The sequence below is a fragment of the Amblyomma maculatum genome, chromosome 9 (assembly GCF_055883805.1).
Source record: "Amblyomma maculatum isolate TAMU_Amacu chromosome 9, ASM5588380v1, whole genome shotgun sequence".
Classification (NCBI taxonomy): domain Eukaryota; kingdom Metazoa; phylum Arthropoda; class Arachnida; order Ixodida; family Ixodidae; genus Amblyomma; species Amblyomma maculatum.
The window spans coordinates 43566664-43589119 of NC_139352.1; the positions used below are offsets into that span (position 1 = coordinate 43566664).

The 22456-nt window shown below is 44.0% G+C and overlaps 1 protein-coding gene and 1 pseudogene across 1 annotated transcript in view; one reads left to right on the forward strand and one right to left on the reverse strand.

Annotated features, from left to right (window-relative positions):
• Positions 1-1987, reverse strand: part of LOC146178953 (uncharacterized) — a 28839-nt pseudogene extending 26852 nt beyond the window's left edge.
• Positions 1988-10736: 8749 nt separating this feature from the next.
• Positions 10737-22456, forward strand: part of LOC146178954 (uncharacterized) — a 48137-nt gene continuing 36417 nt past the window's right edge. The window contains 4 exon segments of the mRNA XM_084580081.1: positions 10737-10803; positions 11516-11742; positions 13805-14049; positions 20289-20449. Coding sequence (XP_084436207.1) covers positions 10737-10803; positions 11516-11742; positions 13805-14049; positions 20289-20449 — 700 coding nt within the window.

A 22456-nucleotide genomic window follows, 5' to 3' on the forward strand; every position in this document is an offset into this window, starting at 1 on the left:
AAGGTGCTAAAAAATTTTGCGCGTAATGAATTAAGTCTGAAGCTACCTTGCGCGAGTTCTACAGGCATTTAACTGAATCCAGCTATTATTCTCTGACAGTGCAAAGGCGAAGTTACATTGTTTCGGCAATTTTACATTGAGCCGGAGCTCCCCATCCGCTCTTATTTGTACTGACAGCTTGCATAATGATGCCATTTTACTGTGCTCACCTGACGCCAGGAACGCACTTTCAAATTAGGCATAATAACGCAAGTAAAGAACGCTAACGCAGGTATCTTCTTGGTAGATTGCGCCAGAGCAGAATAGAGTGCTTTTTCGAGAAGCGGACGAGAGAGAAAAAAGGCGACTGGGAAAGCACGGCATCCATCCCCATTGGGGATGTGTTGCTTCTCTTTTCGTCCTGTTTTCGTTCTTTTGCGGCCGCAACCAGGATGAAATGGAAAGAGAGGAAGTGCATTTGCGCACATATCCACGCCGACATAAATGGGCAGAAGAAGCAGAAGCGGTGATGGTGGAAATATGCTGACACGTGTCAGTGCTCACGAACCGACTAGTGGCATTACGGTCGCGCGACAGCAAATCTCGGTAATGAGTGGCCGGCATCGTATGAAGTAATCGCTGGATGAACGAAAGTGGGGATGGCTCGACGGGCTTTTCTGAAGAGAATAAAAGGCGACGAATGGAAAAGGACAGAACACGCAAAAGTGAGTTAAAATTGAGGACGACCAAAGAATGAAGTTGCACTTGAGCGAGTAATTTCGGTTAGGCATTCCCTCGATGAATGCGGAAACCGGGGGCGATGGTGCGGCGACACCTGTCGGCCGTCTTTCACTTCTTGAGACATCGGGCTGCGCCGCATTGCCTCATACAGCTCCGATTTTCTATCCCTCTTCACATAAGCACAACTATTTCAACGCATTTGTGAGCTAGTTGTTTTCTACCAATACTGGGTTTGTCACAAGCAGCCGATACGTTCATCGTTCTTCTGATGAGAAAGGACCCGATGCTTTTGATGATGATGATGATGCCCTGAATCGTAACGGCACATAACCATGGTGAGGCTATCTTTGTCGACTGTTTTCTTTGGCATTTCCGAGAGCACTCCTTCTTTTACTTCATCGCACCTACCATTCTTCTCTTCTATTGCCCCTTGCTTGATACAGCTGTTCGCGTTGCTCCACTTTTGGTTGAACAATACATTGAAACTTACATGGTTTCGTCGTTTCATTAGCATTACGTAGTGCAAACTTTGGAAATGTGTTTATGGCTTTTAGTTGCTAAGCCCATTTCATGTTCTGATGATGCAGATACATTTTATTCGTTTTTTTTTCTTAATTTCATACCAATGCACTAATATACACATTTTTGTTATATTCTGAACAATCTGCAATGAAGCTTCCGTATTTTCGCACGCCGAAAGGAAGAGATTCCTGTTTCCTGAGGCTCTATAAGAAAATTTCTCTGATGGCTTTGGAAAGAAAAGACACGTGCAGGAGAAGGAAAAACAAAGAAGAAGCAGGAGGAAAGAATGTGCTTCCGGTCATATATTAGCGCGTGCATTCTTGTTCGCTCATATCAGACGCTCCTAGTGTGAGTCAGACCATTTGTGCATAAAACACCTAACCCAACCAGGATTGAAAAAAAAAAAAGAAACGTTACCATAACTTTTGAGAAAAACTTCGCAGCGGTTAAACTTGTACATTAACGCAAAAAAATTGGCTTCGGTTAAACCTATTATGAAGTGATAGCTGGGGCGACCATCTATACCTGTCCGCTTGTGGATCACGCAATGCAGCGCGTCGCGGTGGCGTTTCGCAAAACACTCCTCAAGTAGTTCCAACGTTTCCAGCGCTATTTTGGCTTTAGCCCCATCTATTCTCCTCCGCAAATTTCCAAATCGCAGCGCAATGTCCTCCGCATCGTCCGACGCAGCCAATCGGCGATCGTAACGAGCACTGCTGCTCAGTTTCTCTTCATCCGGGTCCATGGCGCGGCTATATCCATACTCAAAATTGATGTCAGCGATCATGTGCCGCAGGTGCTGGGGTTCACGTCTGGACAGCCGCAAGGACTCGCTGCGGTGGACAGTGATGCGACAAAGCGGGACGAGAGGGCTGTGGCTGTGGAGACAACCAAACGACGCCTTGACAACTGGATAAGGCATACTAGGGAAATAGTGTTAGTGGCGTTGCGCCAGGGCGGGACAGACTTCGTCACAGTAGGGAATTGACTTGGCTAGGACCTGTCTGGTCTACCTGGTAAAAAAAGGGAAGCCTCAGAACCAATCCAATCCAAAGCTTCGCTACGCAGCTGCTCACGCATTAAGCTGCGTCCCATGTCAGTTGACATTTGACCTTGATCTTTGGTGGAAACATCGCTACCCAAAGTGGTTATGGCTTACGTTCCAACTTGACACCGAAGCTATTGGAGGGCCATTGGAAACACATGGGGGCCTTGGCTTCACATCGATAGAAGCAGTACTTGGTGCTAGTTGTTTGGCTACTAGCTTTGTCACTTCCGCGCTCGACTTCATGCAAGGACGGTGATTGTCACTCACGCTATCATTATGCTTTTGTCACGAACACTTCCAAGTAGCTGTGGCTGTTTGCTAAGAAGATATCGCGTCTGAAACGCAGTTCCACTAGTCCCCCTGCAGGGTATTGCGTCACGTGCCAGTCTGAGGAGTAACGTACAACTCGCTGCCTTCCGGCTGATGTTTAGCTCCAGAGCTCTGCCGGCAATAGAAGAAAAAAGCTACTCACTTAAAACCATGCAGTTAACTATTTTTGACGACATTTTAGAAATCTTGGGTGCGGTTTGGTTTGGTTTGGTTTGGCTTGGTACAGCAGTACATACACGTTGTAGCGCCAACATCACCGAACTACGAGAATAATCATCCCTACAGTTCTCTAGGTTACCCTAGTATTTTGATGGGTGCTATTTAGCCACAAGGTTATTATTGGGACTTAGTACTTTGTTTCTCTTCGGAATAAAATAAACAAAAGCGGTCAGATAGAAACCACTTTAAATTAAAAGAAACAGAGAGCGACCAAGCGACAGGCAGACTATGTCAAAAAGCCTAGAAGGGGGCCTCTAGAACGCCGTAGCCACAATGACTTCTGCTGATAATGCCCTTAGAGCAGTAGCTTTCGCGGAACTTTCTCTGGATATTGCTGACAGTTTGCAGCGGACGCACCCACAGACACACACACACACGCACACACACAAAAAACCACTAGCGTCTCCTGCATATGCTCGGCAATTTATTGGGATTACCCTGGCGGTCGCCTAGCCGAGTGTCACTCGCAGTCTCCCCGGGGCGCTATGTTCTTCGCCCTACGCGCTTCCCTTGTGTACTCACTCTCCCTGCCTCCCTCTCTATTGTCTGCACCCTTTGTTCCTGTCTTTGGCTGTCACTACATCCTTCGTGTGCATCGATGGCTGTTTGCGAAGTGTCATTTTTATTGTCGTGCTCTATTCCTTGTTTATTGGTACGACACTTTCGCCCCTATCTTCTGATGCATGAAACGTATTTCACTATTCTTTAAGGCAAAATGGCTCATAACCTTTAATGGCTCATAACTCATCAGCGTGTCCGTGAATTCCCAAGGAGTGTCCGCGAGGCTCTATGGGATACCACGAGATTGTCACTTCATAACTTGCTGATGTCTTGACCAGATGTGACGTCATAATCCGCTCGCGTCTAATAAGCAGAACTGATGCCCTGACGATATCAAGTTTGGTCATAACGGTATGGGAAATGCCGAATACAATTGGTGCAGACTTGCTCACCCCCCCCCCCCCCCCACCTCCTAAAACAAAAAGGCTCCAGTGACTCAATCAAATGACGCACGGCTACCACTTTACTTTTGCGAAAGAAAGAACTGCTCACGAAATATCCGAACGTCTCTAATTAAAATGGATTACTTCGTCCTTGCGTGCCCTTCCACTTCACCGCAGGAAACCAACTACAGACATTATTTGCCTCTGAACCGTCCAGCCATTTGCGACTAATAAGGGAGATTTTTCATGGCATCTTAACTGCCTTTCAGTTGATCTGACGAGGATTAAATGAAAACCAAGTCGAAAGGTAGGTCTAACTTGTAAGAAAAAATTTGATTTCTTTGCCCGCGCCTATACTTTCCGCGTTTCAATGCGCTTTCTGACTCTATTTTTTTCTGACAGATCCCTGAGCCCTTTGTTTACTCCGGAGCTGGTGCCTGGCAAGAGACGCGCGTCTCATTTCTTTTCCACTGTTCTTCAACAGATTTCAAGCTTTACCCGAATCATTCGAAAACTTATGAAACCCGTCTAAAAACCATGCACATATAAAACTGGGCTCCTATTTCACCTCCTTACAATTATATATGTTCTGGTTTAAAAATGATTTACTGCGTGAAATAAAAAAAGACTTCGCGTATGAGGCGTGGTCGAAAGACTATCCCCTGTATGCCCTTCTTCCTTCTTTCCCTAAAGCTTTGGCTTGTGACATTAACTGGGCTTTCAATGTCTAAACGATGCCAGCGCTTTCACAATAACATCATTGAGAGAGAAACAACGTAGTAACGGCGCTCCTCGTGAAAATATGAGATTGGTTTGCAATGCCTCAAAGGCTGGCAACGTGAAAGAGATTAAAGCCGAAAATAAAAAAGAGGAAGAAAAGTTTCACGGTGGCTTTGAAGCAGACTGACGCACTTTGAATTGGATTCTCTCTTCCCGGATTGTTTATACTGACATAGCGGCCTCTCCACGTGGCGACTTATGAAAGGCACATCACGGAGAAATGTCCAAGAGAGCATCTTGCGGGCGATTTGGTGCCCGAGGAATGGGGATAAAAACAGCGCGAGGACAAGGACGTCCCAATACACACAGCGCCTGTGTTGTGCTGTGATGTCCTTGTTTTCGCACTTTAATCCACATTCTTCACAGAGAAACGTGTTACAGTTACCAATGGATGACAATTATTAGCAAGCGGTGTCGGTGCGATCCCACTAATTTGAAGCCTTCAATATCGTTGCAACAGCAATTGCATCGTCGATGCTGGTTCTTGTTAGCGACTATTGCGACGGCACGACTCAAACGCCTATGCTGGAGCAGCAGAGCTCGCGATGGCGGCGCTCATTGTGTTGCTGGATGGATGCAGTCCATGTGTAAATGTTGGCTAATGTTACGCACTATAACTTCTGGACAGACATACAATGCAAACCGGCAATCACCAATCACACCGAGAAATGTGCCCAACCCAGAGTGTTATTGTTATGTTGATCTATGTGAAATAATAATTTAATCGGGCCGATAATTCAGTATACTATGGCTAATCATGCAGAGACCACAACAAGATCAGATTGGGAAACGTACCTCTTGCTATTTATATCCTGGCATAGCCGAGTTAACCTGCTGCCAGTTTTTAACATAGTTAAAAATAAAGCGATGTCATAAAAGAAATGGGTTTTACGTTTTTCGATAGCGCTAAAGGATGGGGAGAAAACATTTATTTACAATGAAATGCATTGGGAAAGGGAGGTGCGTATGGTTGTGGAGCTGAGTGGCAGACCCTATTCCGAGACACCATTAGCCGCCGCCGCTGCCCGAGCTCTCTGGACCAGGGCAGGCTAAACACAACACGGACTGAGAAGAAACAGACAGAGACGATGCGGGACTTACTCCATTGGTTAGAGCTTGCAAGTCGCTGTTGCAGCGAAACTAGAGATAAGCGCAATCAACATTTTAAACCTGCTGCATGTGTTGAGAATGTGGATTTGACGAGACGCGATATGGCGTATTATGTACTCATTTTGACTGCATTGAGTTTGTGATGCTTTATATCGGTCCTAGCATGACAGGGAATACCTACCGCTCACAGAGTCAAGAGAATGAATCGCGGAGGGAGGTATTTTAGAAATACGGTCTCATCACTCACAGGATTTTATAGTTTAAAGTAAAAATGTTCAACTTTTCACCTCATCCTAGCAATGCCGCCACTAACACCAAACTCCCGTACAAGTCCCGCTTGAAAACATTTGGAAATACAGCTAAGCTCCGTCTTTAAAGGCGTGACATGACTTCGGCAATGGGTCCTGTGTGCCGCCTGTGCATGGGATACTCTTGCGCATCACTACCAGCACTACAGGTGTCGTTGAATGCAGAAAATAGATCTACTAAAATATGTTCACGAGGGGAAGAAAGAAAGGTATAAACTATTTGCTTCTCAATTATATTCGACTAAACAATCAGGAACATCGTCGAAAGATGCTCAAGTATATGCTCGTTATTACTTTGATGAAAGATGCGCCCTGCCGGCTCTAGATGGTCGTTTGGGTTATAAAGTGTATCTGGCGGAGGCGTTTCTTATTCTTCATAAAGAAACAATCTAGATGAACATGTTTTTTTATATTTTGTATATCAATGTTTAGATTTTCAAGAAGAGCGAAATCAATACGGGTGTAGACCTAAAGTAAAACTTGCCACTGCATTAATAAGTTCGCTGCGTCACGCCGAATATTATCGATAAAACCCCACGAAACGGATACCATTGCTAAAACATTCTCAACGGAGTGGCCCGTCGCTGCAGTGCCAGGCACGTGCGCACAATGCACCACAAGTAGAACCTCCTGACAGCAGCCTTACTAAAATCTGTAATGTAGAAGAAGCCTGTCTGGAAAGTAGAAATCTAAGCTTTCCCCGTTCTTGTCTCTTGCTACCTGTAGGAAGGAAGATAAACTAAACATGAGCAAAGCTTAATTACAACGATTATTAATTTAAACAGCGCAAACCAGAAGGCACAGGACAAGATAAAATGAAGCCACAATACAAGCGCTGACTCACAATTATGCCTAAGCCTTTACTCCAAGGCCCAGATAAAAACAAATACGACGAAAACGAAACAATCACGTGAAACTACCCCTGGGTTCACCTGCTGCACAAAAAGTAACTAAAAAAAAACACCTCTTTGCTTGAAAGAGCAAGAGACGTCTTACTGACACACTTATTGTCCGCTGAAATAAAATAAAATATGCAGCAGGTGAACCCAGAGGTTGTTTCACGTAACTGTTTCGTTTTCGTCGTATTAGTTTTTATCTGGGCCTTGGAGTAAAGGCTTAGGAATAGTTGTGAGTCAGCACTTGAACTGTGGCTTCCTTTTATCTTGTCCTGTGTCTTCTTCTTGTTCCCGCTATTTAAATTAATAATGGATGTTTACCAACTCGCCCAACAAAGTATCTCCGTAAGCTTAATTACAACGCCAACTTATTTAAGTCTTCCTCTCCACCAATAACGAACGCGATGTGCTGCTGCTCGCTGAAGTATTTTCAATCCCTTTAACGAGACGTGACGCTAAGCAGGGCAGCCTGTCGTCGTTTTAACGCCGGTTATTTGTGGACACACAAGCCCATCACTTACGCGCTTGCATAACATTGAATATAATTCTTGCTTCTCCTTACTTCTGCTCTCGATGATGTGCAGTGCGTTCAGGGAGTTAGGGCTGTCTCTATATGTTAATCAGAATGAAACAGCATTAAGGGGCGTCCTTAGCCGCATTAAGCCTCTATCATCCCACTAACTTCCAATCAACTTTTTCAGCTACTAGCGTGTCGTTCCATCATAAACATTGCATCCCCATGCAATTTCATACCAGCTATGTGTATCCTATTACATCAAGGCGGCGTCAAGGGCAATGGATACGTATACGCTTGGAGACGCAGCGATCTGCGGAATGTTTCAACATATCGGACAATCTACGGTGCACATCGCCTAGCAAACGCGTGCCCTGTCTGTTAAACAGGTTTCATGCAGAAAATATTGATGTATCACGAGCAGGGCGCAATTATATTCGGAGTTGCTGCGTTTCATTTGCGACTGTCTAGTACATCAGACGTGTATTTTGTGCAACAAGTTCTCTCCGTTGTCTGTATTTCTATTTTTGTGTTTCTTTGCTGTTTTGTTCTTTGTTATTATTGCGTGTTTTCATCCAGCTATCGATTTTTGTTACCTTATAATCATTGAATTTGATGTTACCTGCTGCCCTCTAAACCAGAGAGCTCTTTTTCCCTCGACCGTCTTTATGTCTACATTGGAAATAAAATAAAGTTTAGTTTAAAAAATCGGTCTGGTTAGATCGCAACCGTGAAACTAATTGCTTTTCTCTCAGGGTCTGTACAGTAAACAGCAAGCGCAGTGATGGATAAAGCAAAATACAATGGGCGAACAACTGGATTCAAGAACAAAATGGAACAGAGAGAAAGACTAAGCGCCAGCTGACTTATGAATACTTACTAGGGGCGTTTAACGTTCCCAATACGTGATTCGGCGCAGAGGGCAGCAACGTCTCCCTTTAGCACGAATGATCGACGTCCGTTTTGTCTTTAGAAGCACTGTTATAGCCAGGAGACATAAGGTGGCAGCATAAATTATATCGGAACTAATCATATCTTGCCCGGCATCGTCCACTGATCTTGGCGCGCAACGCTAATCTTATTGCGTAACACACTAATCTTATTGCGTAACTTTCGCTACTCCGTACTAATTAATTGTTTGACTGTGTATCGTAGTTCGAGTCCTTTTGTTGGGCACTGTTTATTAGGGAAGCAACAGTTCTTGGTTTATATAAGATCATTCTGCGGTACGCACCGGCCTGTTGTATGCCGTATTATCTATCTTCTGGGAGGCTACGGATCGAGTTTCTCTGAAGATGATTTGTGAGCTTAGCGAGAAGGGCACGCGTTCTATTTATATTTTTGGCTCTTCTTTTTGAAAAGCCATCCACTGGCTCTTCCTGCAAGTAGCGTTCCAGACAGTACTAATGAGCGGGCGGCATTCGTTGCCCTTGGAAACGTGCCCGACCGGCTGTCTCGATTTTATTGGCCATCCGCTCTAATTTTACCTTGCATTCGTGGATCGCTATGCTATTAACCTTATCGCATCTTCTTCCTTCCCTCCTTAATCCTGCTGTTGCTCACTGCGCGTATAATGTGATTGTGTTCTTATCTTTAGTGTCGTGATGTAGATATGTTTTTACGTTTATATACTGTCTGGTAAGATAGGTGCGTAGGATTCTCCATTCCTTTCATGCTTGTTGCGTCCACTGTACTAGACATATCCTTCGTGTTTCTCATGCATTTTTTTATGTGAAAAGGAAGAGTAGAGGCGTAACGTAATCTAGAACGAATACCAGCATCTCATATACTCTTGGAAAGTTCGTTCATGTAAGTCACGGCTGTGTGAGGTAACGATGACTCTCATGAGATGCAAGATTACTCGCCTAAATCTTAATTTATGTAGATGCGGGATCAGCCCCACAAACCTTTGTGAGGCTTGCGGTGAGATTGAAAATATTGATCACTTCCTTCTCGCTTGCCGAAGGTTTTCACATCAGAGCAGGGTGCATTTAGAAACTCCAATTGCACGCTCGGTATTTACGTTGTCGGTTCCGCTTCTACTCTCCTTCGGTGCGAGTGCGAAAGGATTTGCGTTGCCTCAAATTTGTCAATACTTACATAACTACATCACAGCTACGGACAGATTCCCTTGCTAATTGTATTCCAAATTTACAAAATTCCAAATTTTTGCTTCAGATTTTTTCTTTCAATCAATTTTGTGATCTTAAATCTTATGTTTTGTTTAGTTGTCAGTTACTTTAATGCACTGATTCAGTTTGTGTAGGGCATTTGGTAGTCCACACTGAACCCTGGCCAATCCCCCTTCGCGAGTATGTGCCAAATATCAAGGCAGAAGAAGAAAAAGAAGAAGAACTGCAATAGACAAGTTGTTGCGGCGAAAACACTGTCTCGCCAGCTTTGTTCTTCAGTGGCTCACTAAGCTCCTTGAAGAAACTAAAAAGAAAGAAAAAGCACGTTTACCTTGTTGCTTGATTCTACTTATCGTGAAAAGATGTATTGAAATCAGCATTGCCCTAGATTTGAAACTGTGAGCTTGACCCACACATTGTGTTTTAGTGTTTATTTTATTTTTTAAGTGTTACACGTATTGCCGCTTGGGGTTAAGTATATGAAAAAAAAAACAAAGAGCAAGTAAAATAATGTTAAAATAAAAGGACCGTGAGCCATTGCGGTGTTTGTTTGTTTTAGCCTTGCTTTCAGCGGAACTGATTCATGACTTCGAAGCACAGCGAACAAGGACAAAATAATGACTCTTACATAACGAATGATTTTTCGAAACATCGATGAAATATGCTTGAGGCACAAGTTCGGAGTTTGCGACATGAATATTGTAACCATTAGACCAAGCACAAAGCGCACATAATAATCGCATAGCTCTCGAAATAACAAAATTATGGTGGACACTTAAGCTGCGCCTTTAAGAGTATGACGCAATAGCGTACTCTACCAGCCCACTTATAAAGATCCACTTTAACAAAGCCGCATGAACGTGCCTACGTGAAAAAGGAGTAACGTGAATGCATGGGTCTTGATTGTGATATCACCGCCATGCAAAATTTTTTGCTGGACTCAAATCGTTTGCCTTGCTGAATATTTAAACATCACTTGTTCTACAATTGTAGTGTCAATCTCCCGTGAGTGTTACTACTTTTCATTTTATATTTCACTTATTTCCCGTTTTGTTTCCTTTCCTCTATCCCTCAAATCATCTTTTTTTATGCAAGTATATTTAAAAAAAAAATTATTCTTTGCTACCCAATTCTTGGCCGATCCCTCTCTGTGGGTATGTGCCATAAGTTATTTGGACAACAACAACAACAACATCACCCTCCAATATGAAAAATGGGGAACGAGTTGGCAGCTCCAGCCAAACGGAACGTCAAGCTTCCCCGCGTGCAGTCAGTGCTCGGTAATATCAGCTGTCAGCTACAGCCTGCCACCGCCGTGATCGTAATTTTTCGCTCGTAGCGCCAACACTGACGGCCCGACTTTCGGTGAATAGGGCCTTTTGAGATCCATATTAGATTTGCCCAGAAAATCGCCCCGAAAAGGCTGGGTACGTCATAAGAACGGTCGCGACAATATTCGAAGCCAATTAGATTCCTAATGCTGTTACAACCGTCTGAAAGCTTCTGTGGCAGAAGACGCTGTGCCCTCAGGAATGCACGAGCGTGGGACTGGAAGCGGCCGCCCCGGCAGGGAACCGATTTTGCAAATATGGGATCAGCAGCCAAGCAGCAATTTTTCTGAGGGATTACGGCGGGTACGCTTCTAACATTTAATACTGTGAAATGAAGTAAACATGCTAATGACAGCAATTAACCTAACTCTGCGCTCTCTTCGGATAGCGTCAATCGTTATCACTGTAGTAGTCCATCAATTGCCTAGTATTTCCGGGAGATTTTTCTGGCAAACTATTATCACCTCTTATTTTCTAATATAATATTATCAATCCCGATGTATTCTTTAATACAAGGTGCTCTATTTCTGCTTCTCTATGTTCGTTAACTTCTCCAAAAATACTCGTCTTCCGGAGTGCAATAAAGGCCCGGTATCCGGGACATGCACTAAATGTCCGTTTTCCTTTCTCCCCGAACCCCTTGTCTCTTTTCGTGATGCAGGTGTGCTGGTGTTTTGGTCCCCGTTCCATGATCCGCGCGTACACGAGAACGCGCCGGCTGGCGTTCACGTGACCACCGTGCGCGCGCTGGATGAGTCTGCACCAGGAAAGCCGGTCGCCTACAGCCTGCTGGACGTCAAGGACTCCAGCTACTTCCACCTGAACCACATCACAGGGAACATGACCACCGCACGGCCCATCACACGAAAAGTCGGAGGCAAATACGAGGTAGGTTCCTCGAAAGTAACAAAGATCTGCCCCGCCACGTTGGTGCAGTGGTTAGAGCGCTCTGCTCGACTGCTGTGCCCAAGGATGCGGGATCGCACCCTAGTCTCGGCTGACACTTTTCGATGGAAGCAGAAAGCTAACCAAACCAAACCAAACCAAACCAAACCAAACCATAACAAATCTGTCACAGGGAGTCACATATGGCCCGATAGAACCGTGTACGTCTTGGATAGGGTGCTTTCGAAATTCTGCATATTTGCATCCATGGATTGCAGGAGTACAATCGAAACTATAATTCAATGTTTTGACCACCCATGTTTCGAAACTTGACATATAGCACTCAAGACTGTAAATAAATTCCTCTGATGGAGGTAAAGCTACAACCTTTGCCGTTTTGACACTATTTGAGGCACTGTGTTGAGATGGCGAAAACAATTCAAAGTGCCTACGTCGTCCTGCATCAACGGGTTGCACCAATCAGAGCAAGTGCTATAGACAGAGCTTCAGACATGTCTACAGTTTCGAGGACAGACTTCACTCTGGCTAGTTTGTTTATCTCTACTCTATCCATTCCGCTTTTTAGCGCTATATTTCGCTTTTCCACAGGAATGCGCAAGGCTAGTAGTCGCCCACTCTGCTATCAGAGTCTTGGCTGGGGAAACGGGGAAAGCAGAATAACAAAGGAGACGATCAATTGTGGAAGTACGTTTGGTCCACGGACATTGACAAAACGTTGAGTACATACATATGCACTTCATGTACCAAGAAATCAGACAAATTTCACATGTATTTACGTCACTGTACTTACATATTAACATTATGACAATGCTTAAATAATTCAAAGCTGTCTAAATCCGGTACAGCAAGCACTCGTATTAAACAAAACTTTTATCTACCTCTACTATGCAGTCTACTAACCAAACCGGAGACTAGGTCAAAGGCCTCCAATACACACAAGGGCCGTGTTGAAGTCGCCAGACCTCTTGGCGAGTTACAATATTTTGGAGCTGCAAGTCTAACCCAGCACGTCAAATCTTTTTTAAAACGTATCTCCTACACCAGCTCCTTCCGATAGGGTAGGCGATACGGCAAGGCGGCACTGGCTGAGAGAACGACTGAATCTCTCAACTTAACCCGGAGAGCGGATACCGTGTCGGCGGCGCCGAAGAAGCGATTGACGAACGGAGGATCACCCTGAGGCAATGCTTTTAAGCCTGCCATTTTCTCGCTAACAGACGAGAGATTTTATCCGGTTGCCCCGCCTGATACTAAGTCTGAAACAGCATGCCACCTTCACCGCCGTTCAACTGCCAAAGCGCGGCGAGGACCCAGTTTTAACACTGCCGGGTCCACGCTATCGTCTAGAAGGACCGAAATAAGACAAGCTGAAAAGTATATTTTAGGCTCCTGCGGAAGCCAAGTGGAAATCACGATGCTTACACACTTCGCCTCAGTGCTTTTCGCTTTTGGGCTGTCTGCATCTTTTGTTTTCTGTTCTCGAACATGGGACTAATACCTCTCCCATTTGCTTTTCTTTCTCTCTCCTCGAAGTGGCCTCATAACGTTTGTCAGAAATCGAGGTGCGAAGGCCGTGTACTTCGCCGCCCCATACATGGCTCCAACAAAAATAAGTATACTTCTGTATGAGTGCTTAGCAGCCTATAAGCAGCCTCACTGTCTGGAATCCCCTCATGAATCGGGACTGTTCCCTTTGTCATTTCAGGTTTAAAAATTTCCGGTTCATATATTGACTGAGGAATGACAGCCCTTAATGCTTTTAGCTCTTGTATGCATTAGTTCGGCCTTCTACTTAAAATTCCATGACTACTTTTTTACAGGCTGCATTCTTATCATATCAGTTTGCACTCCTTCCTAAAGGTTAAGCATTGTGATGGAGCATCGCAACTTGCACGTGGAAGCCCCTTCGGAAAATCAGTTGCTAAGGGCCCGTCGAGTTCATCGAAATGAATGAAAATAAATGACACACCTTGAATGGAAACAGAACAATGCAAATTCACCATTTTCCCTGTCTTTTCTTTCTCTCTTTCCATTTCTGGTGCAGGTGATCGTGGCCGCAGTGAGCCAGGGTGTGACAGAGGTTAAGACGATGAAGATTGAGGTGACTGTGCCCAACGAGTATCCGCCCCGGTTCGAGCACTCGGCGTATCGCACCGAGGTGCATAAGACGCGCACTCGACCTGGATACCGGGTGCTGCAAATGCGAGCCCAGGATCCGGACCCGGTGCCGTACAACGCCGAGGTGTACTACACCCTAGAAGCCGGACCGGAGTCCACCATAGCGCTAAGGTGAGTTACGATATCTCCTGCTTCTTGTCCGGAGTAAGAACACGTTATGGCAGTGTTTCAGGATCATGTAGATCGTCGTTGTGGAGTAAAGGTGTCATCGGAAAATAACGTTACATGATCAGTAGTCATCGGTTATATATGCGCTGAAGAATTCAGTGTTTTTTCTCCCATGTAAACCCTTAAAAACATTTTCTCATATTGCTACGAATAATTATGTGACGACGAAAAGAAGGAATTGCAATTGGCGGCGTAACTGTTCGATGGGTTTTATGCTCAGTATGTGTTTTGTATCGAAAGCAATATTGGCCACAAACCTGTGATTTCGCTGTGGCGGTGCTCCGAAAAGGCACAGAGCCGTTGCCTAGCAACCGCCGCAGCTGGCGGACACCACGCGCTCGCCGCGCCATCTGGCAATCAAAAAGCAACCAGAAGAAGAAGAAATGCTCGTTATTGCAACAACATACCTAGGCAACCAGAGTAAACTGGACTTGCGATCAGGGTTAGGATGCCGTAGCCAAATTAGGCCACTACTAATTCTATGCTGGGCTGGTCTCCTCATAAAAACAAAATTCGTCTCCACCGAGAGTCGAACCTCCACCCCTTGGATCTCCTGCTTAGCGCTTTAACTAACTGCGTCACGCCCGGGATTTTTTTTTCTTTACTGCATGGAAGTACTTCATGCCCGATTTAACCAGGTCGTATCCAGCAGCCTTCATACACAGTCGCACCAGAATCGAGCTCTCACTTTGCCCACACATCAAAATTCCGTGAGACATATACATGCATCTAATAAACGTAACCAGGCAGGAGCTTGATCCTGCGCACCATATCGTGAGTAGCGCATCTGAATTCTCCTTCTCTAGGTTTTCGATGGAGGCGAAAAGCAAGGCGCCCGTTTGTTGTGCGATGTCAGCACATGTTAAAGAACCCCAGGAGGTCAAAATTTCCGGAGTCCTCCACTACGGTGTCTCTCATAGCCTGAGTTGCTTTGGGACGTTAAACCCCACAAACCAAACCAAACCTTCTCTAGCGTGAAAAGGATAGCAGTGTTGATGATATAAGATATTCAATAGCGCATTTCGGGCGAGCGTGTACTCAGCATTGGATTCAGGATTGTATTGGACTCGGCTGTACAGGTTCGGATTGAATTGGACAGGATAAGATTTAATTGTATTTGACTTGAATGAACTGTACTTGATTGGACTGGGTTGGATTAGACTGGGTTGGATTTGATTACATTTAATAGGATGGGATTAGGTTGGATTGGAGGGGAGTGGGCTGCCCAGCGCCAGGCATAAGATGATTTCGCTACTTATACCTTGGCCTAGCTGAGCTAAACCAAGGCCAGTCTGTTATTGGCTTGTGCTTTGTATTCGGGTTGTTACTGCATATTTCGGCGCGTAACAATATTTGTGTTACTTCTACAGCCTCCTTGCCAATTAGATGCGGCTCTGGTTAGATGTTGCTCTGGTTACTGTAGACTATTTACTTTCCTCTTAAATGTTTGAGGCAGTTACTGTATGCTGCAGTCATTTTCTTGTGCAATCATTCATTTCAGGCAGTGATCTCGCCCAAACCAAATCAGTTGCTTTTCAAGTAACCTTTCCTAAAATACCTAATTTCACTCTCTTTTAGCAAAGCTTTGTTTTCTCGTATAAAACCATATACGTTGTTGGTAAGCCCGCGAATGACAAGAGGTCGACATGTAAAAAATAATTTCCAGATATCGTGCATATCAGACCATCGGCCCCCTGTGTTGTCGAGTCTCCGTCCCTGTATGTACGACAGGTATGAAGGAATACACGACACACATGAATTCGCATGGTTCAAATGGTGCAGAGATATTCGGGAATCAAGACGTAAGTGCTCAGCCCCATTTTGTGTGGCCTGGGAGAGCAATAGTAACGAGTACTTGGCCACGCACCTGCTTTTGTTGTTTCGTTTTTGTTTATTATAGCCTAATACAACCCATTCTTTGTAAAAACAAGAAGCTTCTCTCTGGCGGAGTTGGGCAGAAAGACCAGGGGATATGTGCTTCACGTATCGATTGATGACTTGGCATTTCTTTTACGCGGTTATTATTCTTTGGTTCTAAATAGGCTGAGCAATTTACAAGTTAATTCATTATTTTTGGGACAGAATTCCATGGTAATGCGTTTCTAACACACCTCAAATAAAGCTCTCACTCAAGGGCCCTTGAGCTATCCCAAATAACTTACTTTTGTGCGCGGTAACCGCGAATGTAATTTATTTTAAAATTGTTACTATATAGATTAATGTTTATAAAAATAATTTTGTGATGTATACTACTCACACAGCAGACGCAGATATTTTGTATTAGATCGCCTATGCTCCGAATTAAGTTTTAGAAGACAGCGGGCAGAGCTTGTTCAGCCAAAATGCCATCGATTTTGACAGGGATATCGCGGAAAGAACGTGTGGGGAAAATTTCGATGGAGCCGGAATGCGGCCCCCGATACACCAGCAATGCCTGATACGCGGTTTCCAAGGAATACAGCACCTCCTCTTTCTAAGTTCCAAACCGGCTTTCGCAGTGCACACTGCACGTCTAAGCCCAATATCTCTGAGGGGAGGCACACCAGGTAGTCACTTTAGCGTCATACCGTTAAAGCGGAACTTGCGTATTCCTCCGTCCGACTTTTTTTTTTTAATATTCTCTCTATTTTTTGTGTTCACGAGGGAAGGTTGGCCTGAAGAATTGAAGCAGCTCTCCAGTTACATGTTCCGAGTAGTATTTTCTGTGTAAACGACAGCCCTATTCTCTGGTTGCTTGTGGAGAGCTCATGTGCGATAGCTACGCCCCACCGAGCTCTTTGACGATAGCTTTACTGGCCACAATAACAAGGCGTGTTATTGTGCCAAACGTTCCCTATGAATGTTTCGGTCTTAAGCGAAGGACACCAGCTGTCATCCCTAGGAAGGAGCTGTCAGGGCGTGCCGCAGGTTTGGCAAGGTATGCCCGACTTAAGTACCAGGTTGGCTACTTTCCATGAAGTATTCTTTAATGAGTCATCTCTGTGCGCTAAGTTTCTTTTATAATGAGGAAGCAGCATATAGTCATTGTAATTGATCATTTCGCCGTCTTAGAACAAATAGCTGGGGAGCTCGAAGTGTTGGTCTTAGAGAACGAAAATCAAGAATACTCATAGGCTTCCTACAAATTTTAACGCCGAGGTAGCGTTTGGTTACGGTGTGTAATGCTTATATTTTTCCAAACCCTAGTTCTCCACGTAGGCTCTCTAGCATGTAGGAATTGTTTAAATTCTATTACTTCTTTTGATGCAAGATACAGAGCCGAAATTAAAGTCCTGTGGGCCAATATAAGCAACTTTGTCTGCAGTGATCAGATTGCTCAACAGAGATTTAAGATTGCAATGAAAATAGGTGTTACATATTCTCATCAATGTGATTGATAAATAATTCAAATACGTACTAAACTCTTTTGAACCATGCCCACACTGTTTGAAATGAAAGGGGGTTTTTACTGTGTTTTAACAGGGATAATAGCCCTCTCGAAGTTGCACGGCGAATCACACACGAACACAGCCAGTCTAGGCCTCCACAAGCGACCTCGAGCAGCGCAGCGGCACTTCGTCGTCCTTATCCTCGTCTTCGTGATATCCTCGCCTACTTCATCATCGTCTTCGTAAATTCTCGTGTAGTTCATTACAGAAAGCATTGAGCACGCAATTATTATACTTCAGAATTATCATCAGATATATTACTTAGCATTAAAAATAAGAGAATAATTTTCCTATATACAAGAAATAATGTTAGAAATATGTGCAAGTGTGCATTTTATAAGTGACTGTCGCCACGCAAGGCATTAGAGACTTTCAAGCTGCACAAACTTAGAGTTAGTAATGAAATTCTTAACTGTTCTGCTCTTGTTCAAAACCACACTTGCTCTTCACATTTCTCGAAGCGTGCAAGACACCACGACTGTCATGTAGGAAGTAGTATAACGCGAACTTGTTTGATTAATTCATCACTGGCCCGCTTTAGTTTATTTATTTCGTTAAGAAGGTAGGTTTATTTCTTGTATCTTTCCAAACGTATGGTCTGGGCCGGAACACACACGTTTCTGCTTCATGCTGTCAAATAAATTTTTACATATGGCCAGATGTTCACGTTTTCGTGAGCGGGGCGAGAAAGGGTTACTGCGCCGAGAAAATACATCCAGCTATACAGATGGGGTATCTGCAGACATAGACCCGGCTATGTAGCATCCTACTGACTAATCTTGACGCATTATATTCTACTAAATGTCTCAGTACAATGGGCTCAATATTGTTGTCTGTAAATAACAGGAGCCAAGTTGCTCCTGTTAACAGATCCATTAGAGATTAACAAATCCATTACAGTTATTTTCACATACGTGCCCAAATTACTTATAGAGTAATTGAAGTATGACTATTCGTATTAGCTAGACTTATTCTGGGAAAAAGTCTGTAGCATATTGGCAAATCGAGCTTAAGATTTTAGCTAATATGGGCATCTAAAGCGATAATGGGTCGCGTGCCTCTGCAGCCACGATAATCTCTGATAGGACTCACAAGTCGCAAATAACTTTTTAAAATTATAATTTTCCTTTAACATTCCATTTCCACTTTTCAGGCAACCAGCATACCCGAATTACTTTCTTTGTTCACATTATTGATCGTCGTCTGAAAGGCGATGTCTTCGATCCAGCCATGTTTGCACGACTATGAGATGATTTTTCCACTCCTACGCTGCATGCATTAACCCCGGTTATCAGGGGCAGCTCGACGTTGAGCGTTTTTAGCGCGTTTATAAAAATCGATAAACTCTCATGTATGCAAGAAGAAGCAGTATTGAAGGAAATCCGCGAATAGTAGGGAGGAAAAGCCAACCACCAAAAGTTCGAGAATCGTAGTTTCTGCTTCTTATTGCATAGAATTTTCTTCGACTTACATATTGTTGCCACTCAGGCCTTTTAAAAAAAATATAGTAAGCCCATTGTTTCAACGTACTGTTCTTTCCGTACCCAGGAAGTATCGCTCTCACTTTATGGACGTTATACAGACGTATTCCAGCATCGCCCGTTTGCTGTAAAAGCTGGGCTTAGAAGAAGGTTCGCATCTACATTCACGTAACCACACTTGTACGCGAATGTACGATATTATAAAGAAATTAAAACATGTATGACGTACCCTTATTTCGTAGTCACACCACACTGATGGATATTTATACTCCTTAAGATAAGTTTGTTTTCATGAAAATTGCTTTGAATAGCACCGCCTGTAATTTTCGTGATTTAAGCGCCACCCGTGGCCTAATGTTCTTTAATATTTAGTTATATGATTTATTACTATCTTGATACTGTTTGTTGCTGCAAGAGCAAAATTTCCATCTCTCTAACGTATGCGTTAAAACATTACGCGAGGCCTTGTTAATGCGCAGGGAAAATATCGTCCGCTCTATTATTCCGCAACCTAGTTTGTAACCAATAGATGTTACTAGCGCCCACAGGGTCATTCTCGCGTTCTCTGTATTAGAAACGAACAAACGTTCTGGGCCATGACCTAATTGGTGTGTCACGCACCCAATTCCGCACTATAATTCAACAATAGAAAGTTACCTTTATACCCTTTCGAAGCGCCTGGTGTACAGGCGCTCTCAATAGTAAATGGAAGGCACCTCTGTCGAAAATATTTCGATCAGAGTCACAATAGTCGAGGTTTATTGGTGCGCCGTGTAATTCGCCCAATGATAAATATATCACCCTTATCTATTCATAGATACGTAGCAGTAGGAGATTGATGAGATTATTTGTAAGATTAATACAACTATACTTTATGCATGCCCAAGGTATCGAAAACTTACATGTTCTGTAAACATGGCTACTATTCTATCAAACGCGCTCTTCTGGGTCTTCATTTTGAAAGAAAAGTACCTGGAAATCGAGCATGCCATTAACCTGGAATCTCGCCGCAGATCCAGAAATCACGAGGTATGCATGTACGGACAATCGTGTGGACCGTTGGGCGTTTGAGACTGTGCTTACACTATAACATTTCAAGCGCTTAGTTGCGTTAGGAATCCTTCTATGCGGACCGGGCATGGCGAGTGTTCCGACTACTTCCAGTCTCCTGAATGAACAACGTTTCTTTCTGAACAGAGTATTTGAGCTGTAGGTCTAAACTGGATCGAGGGCTCTTGTGCCAAGCTCAAACTAACGTAACGCATTGTTCCAGGTATCTTGCCCTAGATAGCATCACGGGAGAGGTGATACTGAACCGCAGTTTCATGGACGTCGCCGACTCCACGATCGCCTTCACCGTCATCGCCGAAGACGGCGGTTCGCCAAAGAAACAGGCTAGAGCAAGAGTCGAAATCCTCGTCAAGACCATCTCAGGTGAGTCGTCGCTTCTGCAGGTATGACTTACTCTTGTCCATGCGCGGGGAATTTCGGCCACCCCTCAAAATATTATTCCATCCACCTAGAAACTCTCGACAGTAATTAAGAATATTGGGAAAAATTTTACGCGTAAAAAAATAATAAGTCATTGGAACCTTATTTCCACTCCATACCTAATGCACGTTGCGAAATATTGGGGGTTTACTTTTCTTGCGAATTACTAAATATCTAAAAACTAAAATGTCGCCCTCAAAAGAAAGTGTAGAATTAACGCGCAAACCAAACGTGCGCATTAATTAAACAGTAAATGCACTGTTTGGTAAAAAGAAAGTACGCTCCAATTAGCACGTCGGGCGTCGGTATCGACCATGGACATGCATTGTCAAATGATGCTTACATGCACGGCAACAAGGTTCGGCGCTTAGATGGAAAGCGAAGGGGGAGGGGAGGACTTCCTTTGCTCCTCCGTCTTAATAATGAGCATTACATCCGTCAAAGCTAATTTTGAGGGAAGCGAAGAAACATCTAGATAAGGCAGCAAACGGTGAGTATACCATAACCTGGAACATCGTAGAAACAAACGCGAGTGGCTAGAACCATTCGAAATACATATCGGCGCATCTTACACGACGGAGAAAATGATAAAGTGTAGTCTCGCGACAACGAGCACGAACACAGAGTACAGAATCGACCGGTGCGCTAGAATCAACGCTACAATCACAGTGATAAGACCACATGCTGGCGGCTGTTGATAAAGGAACAAACATTTGAATGGTCAGCGGCAATATAGAGGAGTAGAAGTAAACCTACAACACGAATGTCCACAACACGACTGGTTACTGGTGGTTGCATTCTGTTTCTAAGGATTTATTGTGGAGAACAGTTCAGTCACGTCACAGCTAGTTTTGTGTGCGCTTACTTCTTCCTGGACATACACATTAGCTCTTTTGACATAACAGCGCAAACAGGGGACTAAATGCTTTGGAAGAGCACGTTTTCCGACCTGCAGCTGAGTTTTATAACAGCGAATCGCTGCTCGTTACCTGTCTTGCTTCCTCTCATCTCACACTTCCTGATTGCTCTTATTTCGTAGCATTGGAAGCTGCGCACCTAAAAGACACATCCAAATTTGATCGTCTTTGTCAATGCGAAATGAAATATGCTGTCCGTTTTAAGACTGAAACTGGCGAATAAGTCGCCTACGCGGACAACTTCAGCGTAGACCGGACTTTACTGTGTTTGCCTTTGAACACTTCGATAGACGATGTCTACACGAGGCACTCCATTGCATTCTTCGGAAGAAGAAAAAAACTTAAATTCTCATTGTATCATGCGTCAATAAGCCTAGTGCTATCATTTAGAGAAACGTTCTGTTGCAAAGGAAAAGATGGCGGAAGAACACAAAGCAGCACTACATCCGAGTGCAAATCTATGAGTTGCCACTCGGAATCTGACAGACTTTCTGCAGAGACCAAGTCTTTTGGGTATCGTAGAAAAGCGGTTCCATGAAAAAATGGTTTAGTTGACGGCGCAACGTTTCGCAGGTGGGAGTTAAAGCAACGGTTCGTCTCAGGCAGATGTCTCGACTGGCGTCTGTATTGTCCCTGAAAATAGAAATAAACAACAAAGCCGCACGTTATGTGGTTATTGTTACCTTACGCTTATCTCGAGTTTACAAGTGGGCGAAGACAAAAAATGAGTAATAACAATGCTCAATAGCGCATACAGGTCTCAGCTGGACATCTATACGCCGTAAGTATCAACTGAGTGGACATATTCACTCCGAGCCCCAAATGTTGCAGCCCTGTAACGGCCGATGAAGCGTTTTGTCCGTTACGCCATCTTGCCTGCAAGAGGATTTTTCATTGTACCAATATTTGGAATAAAGAGTTCAAATTTGACAAACCATTCCTCTATGACGTCGTTTTTACTGCACTTACACAAAATTTTTTTACAACGCATTCGAAAGCGAAAATGAAGCCCGTTTAAGTTAAAGGCAGTGTG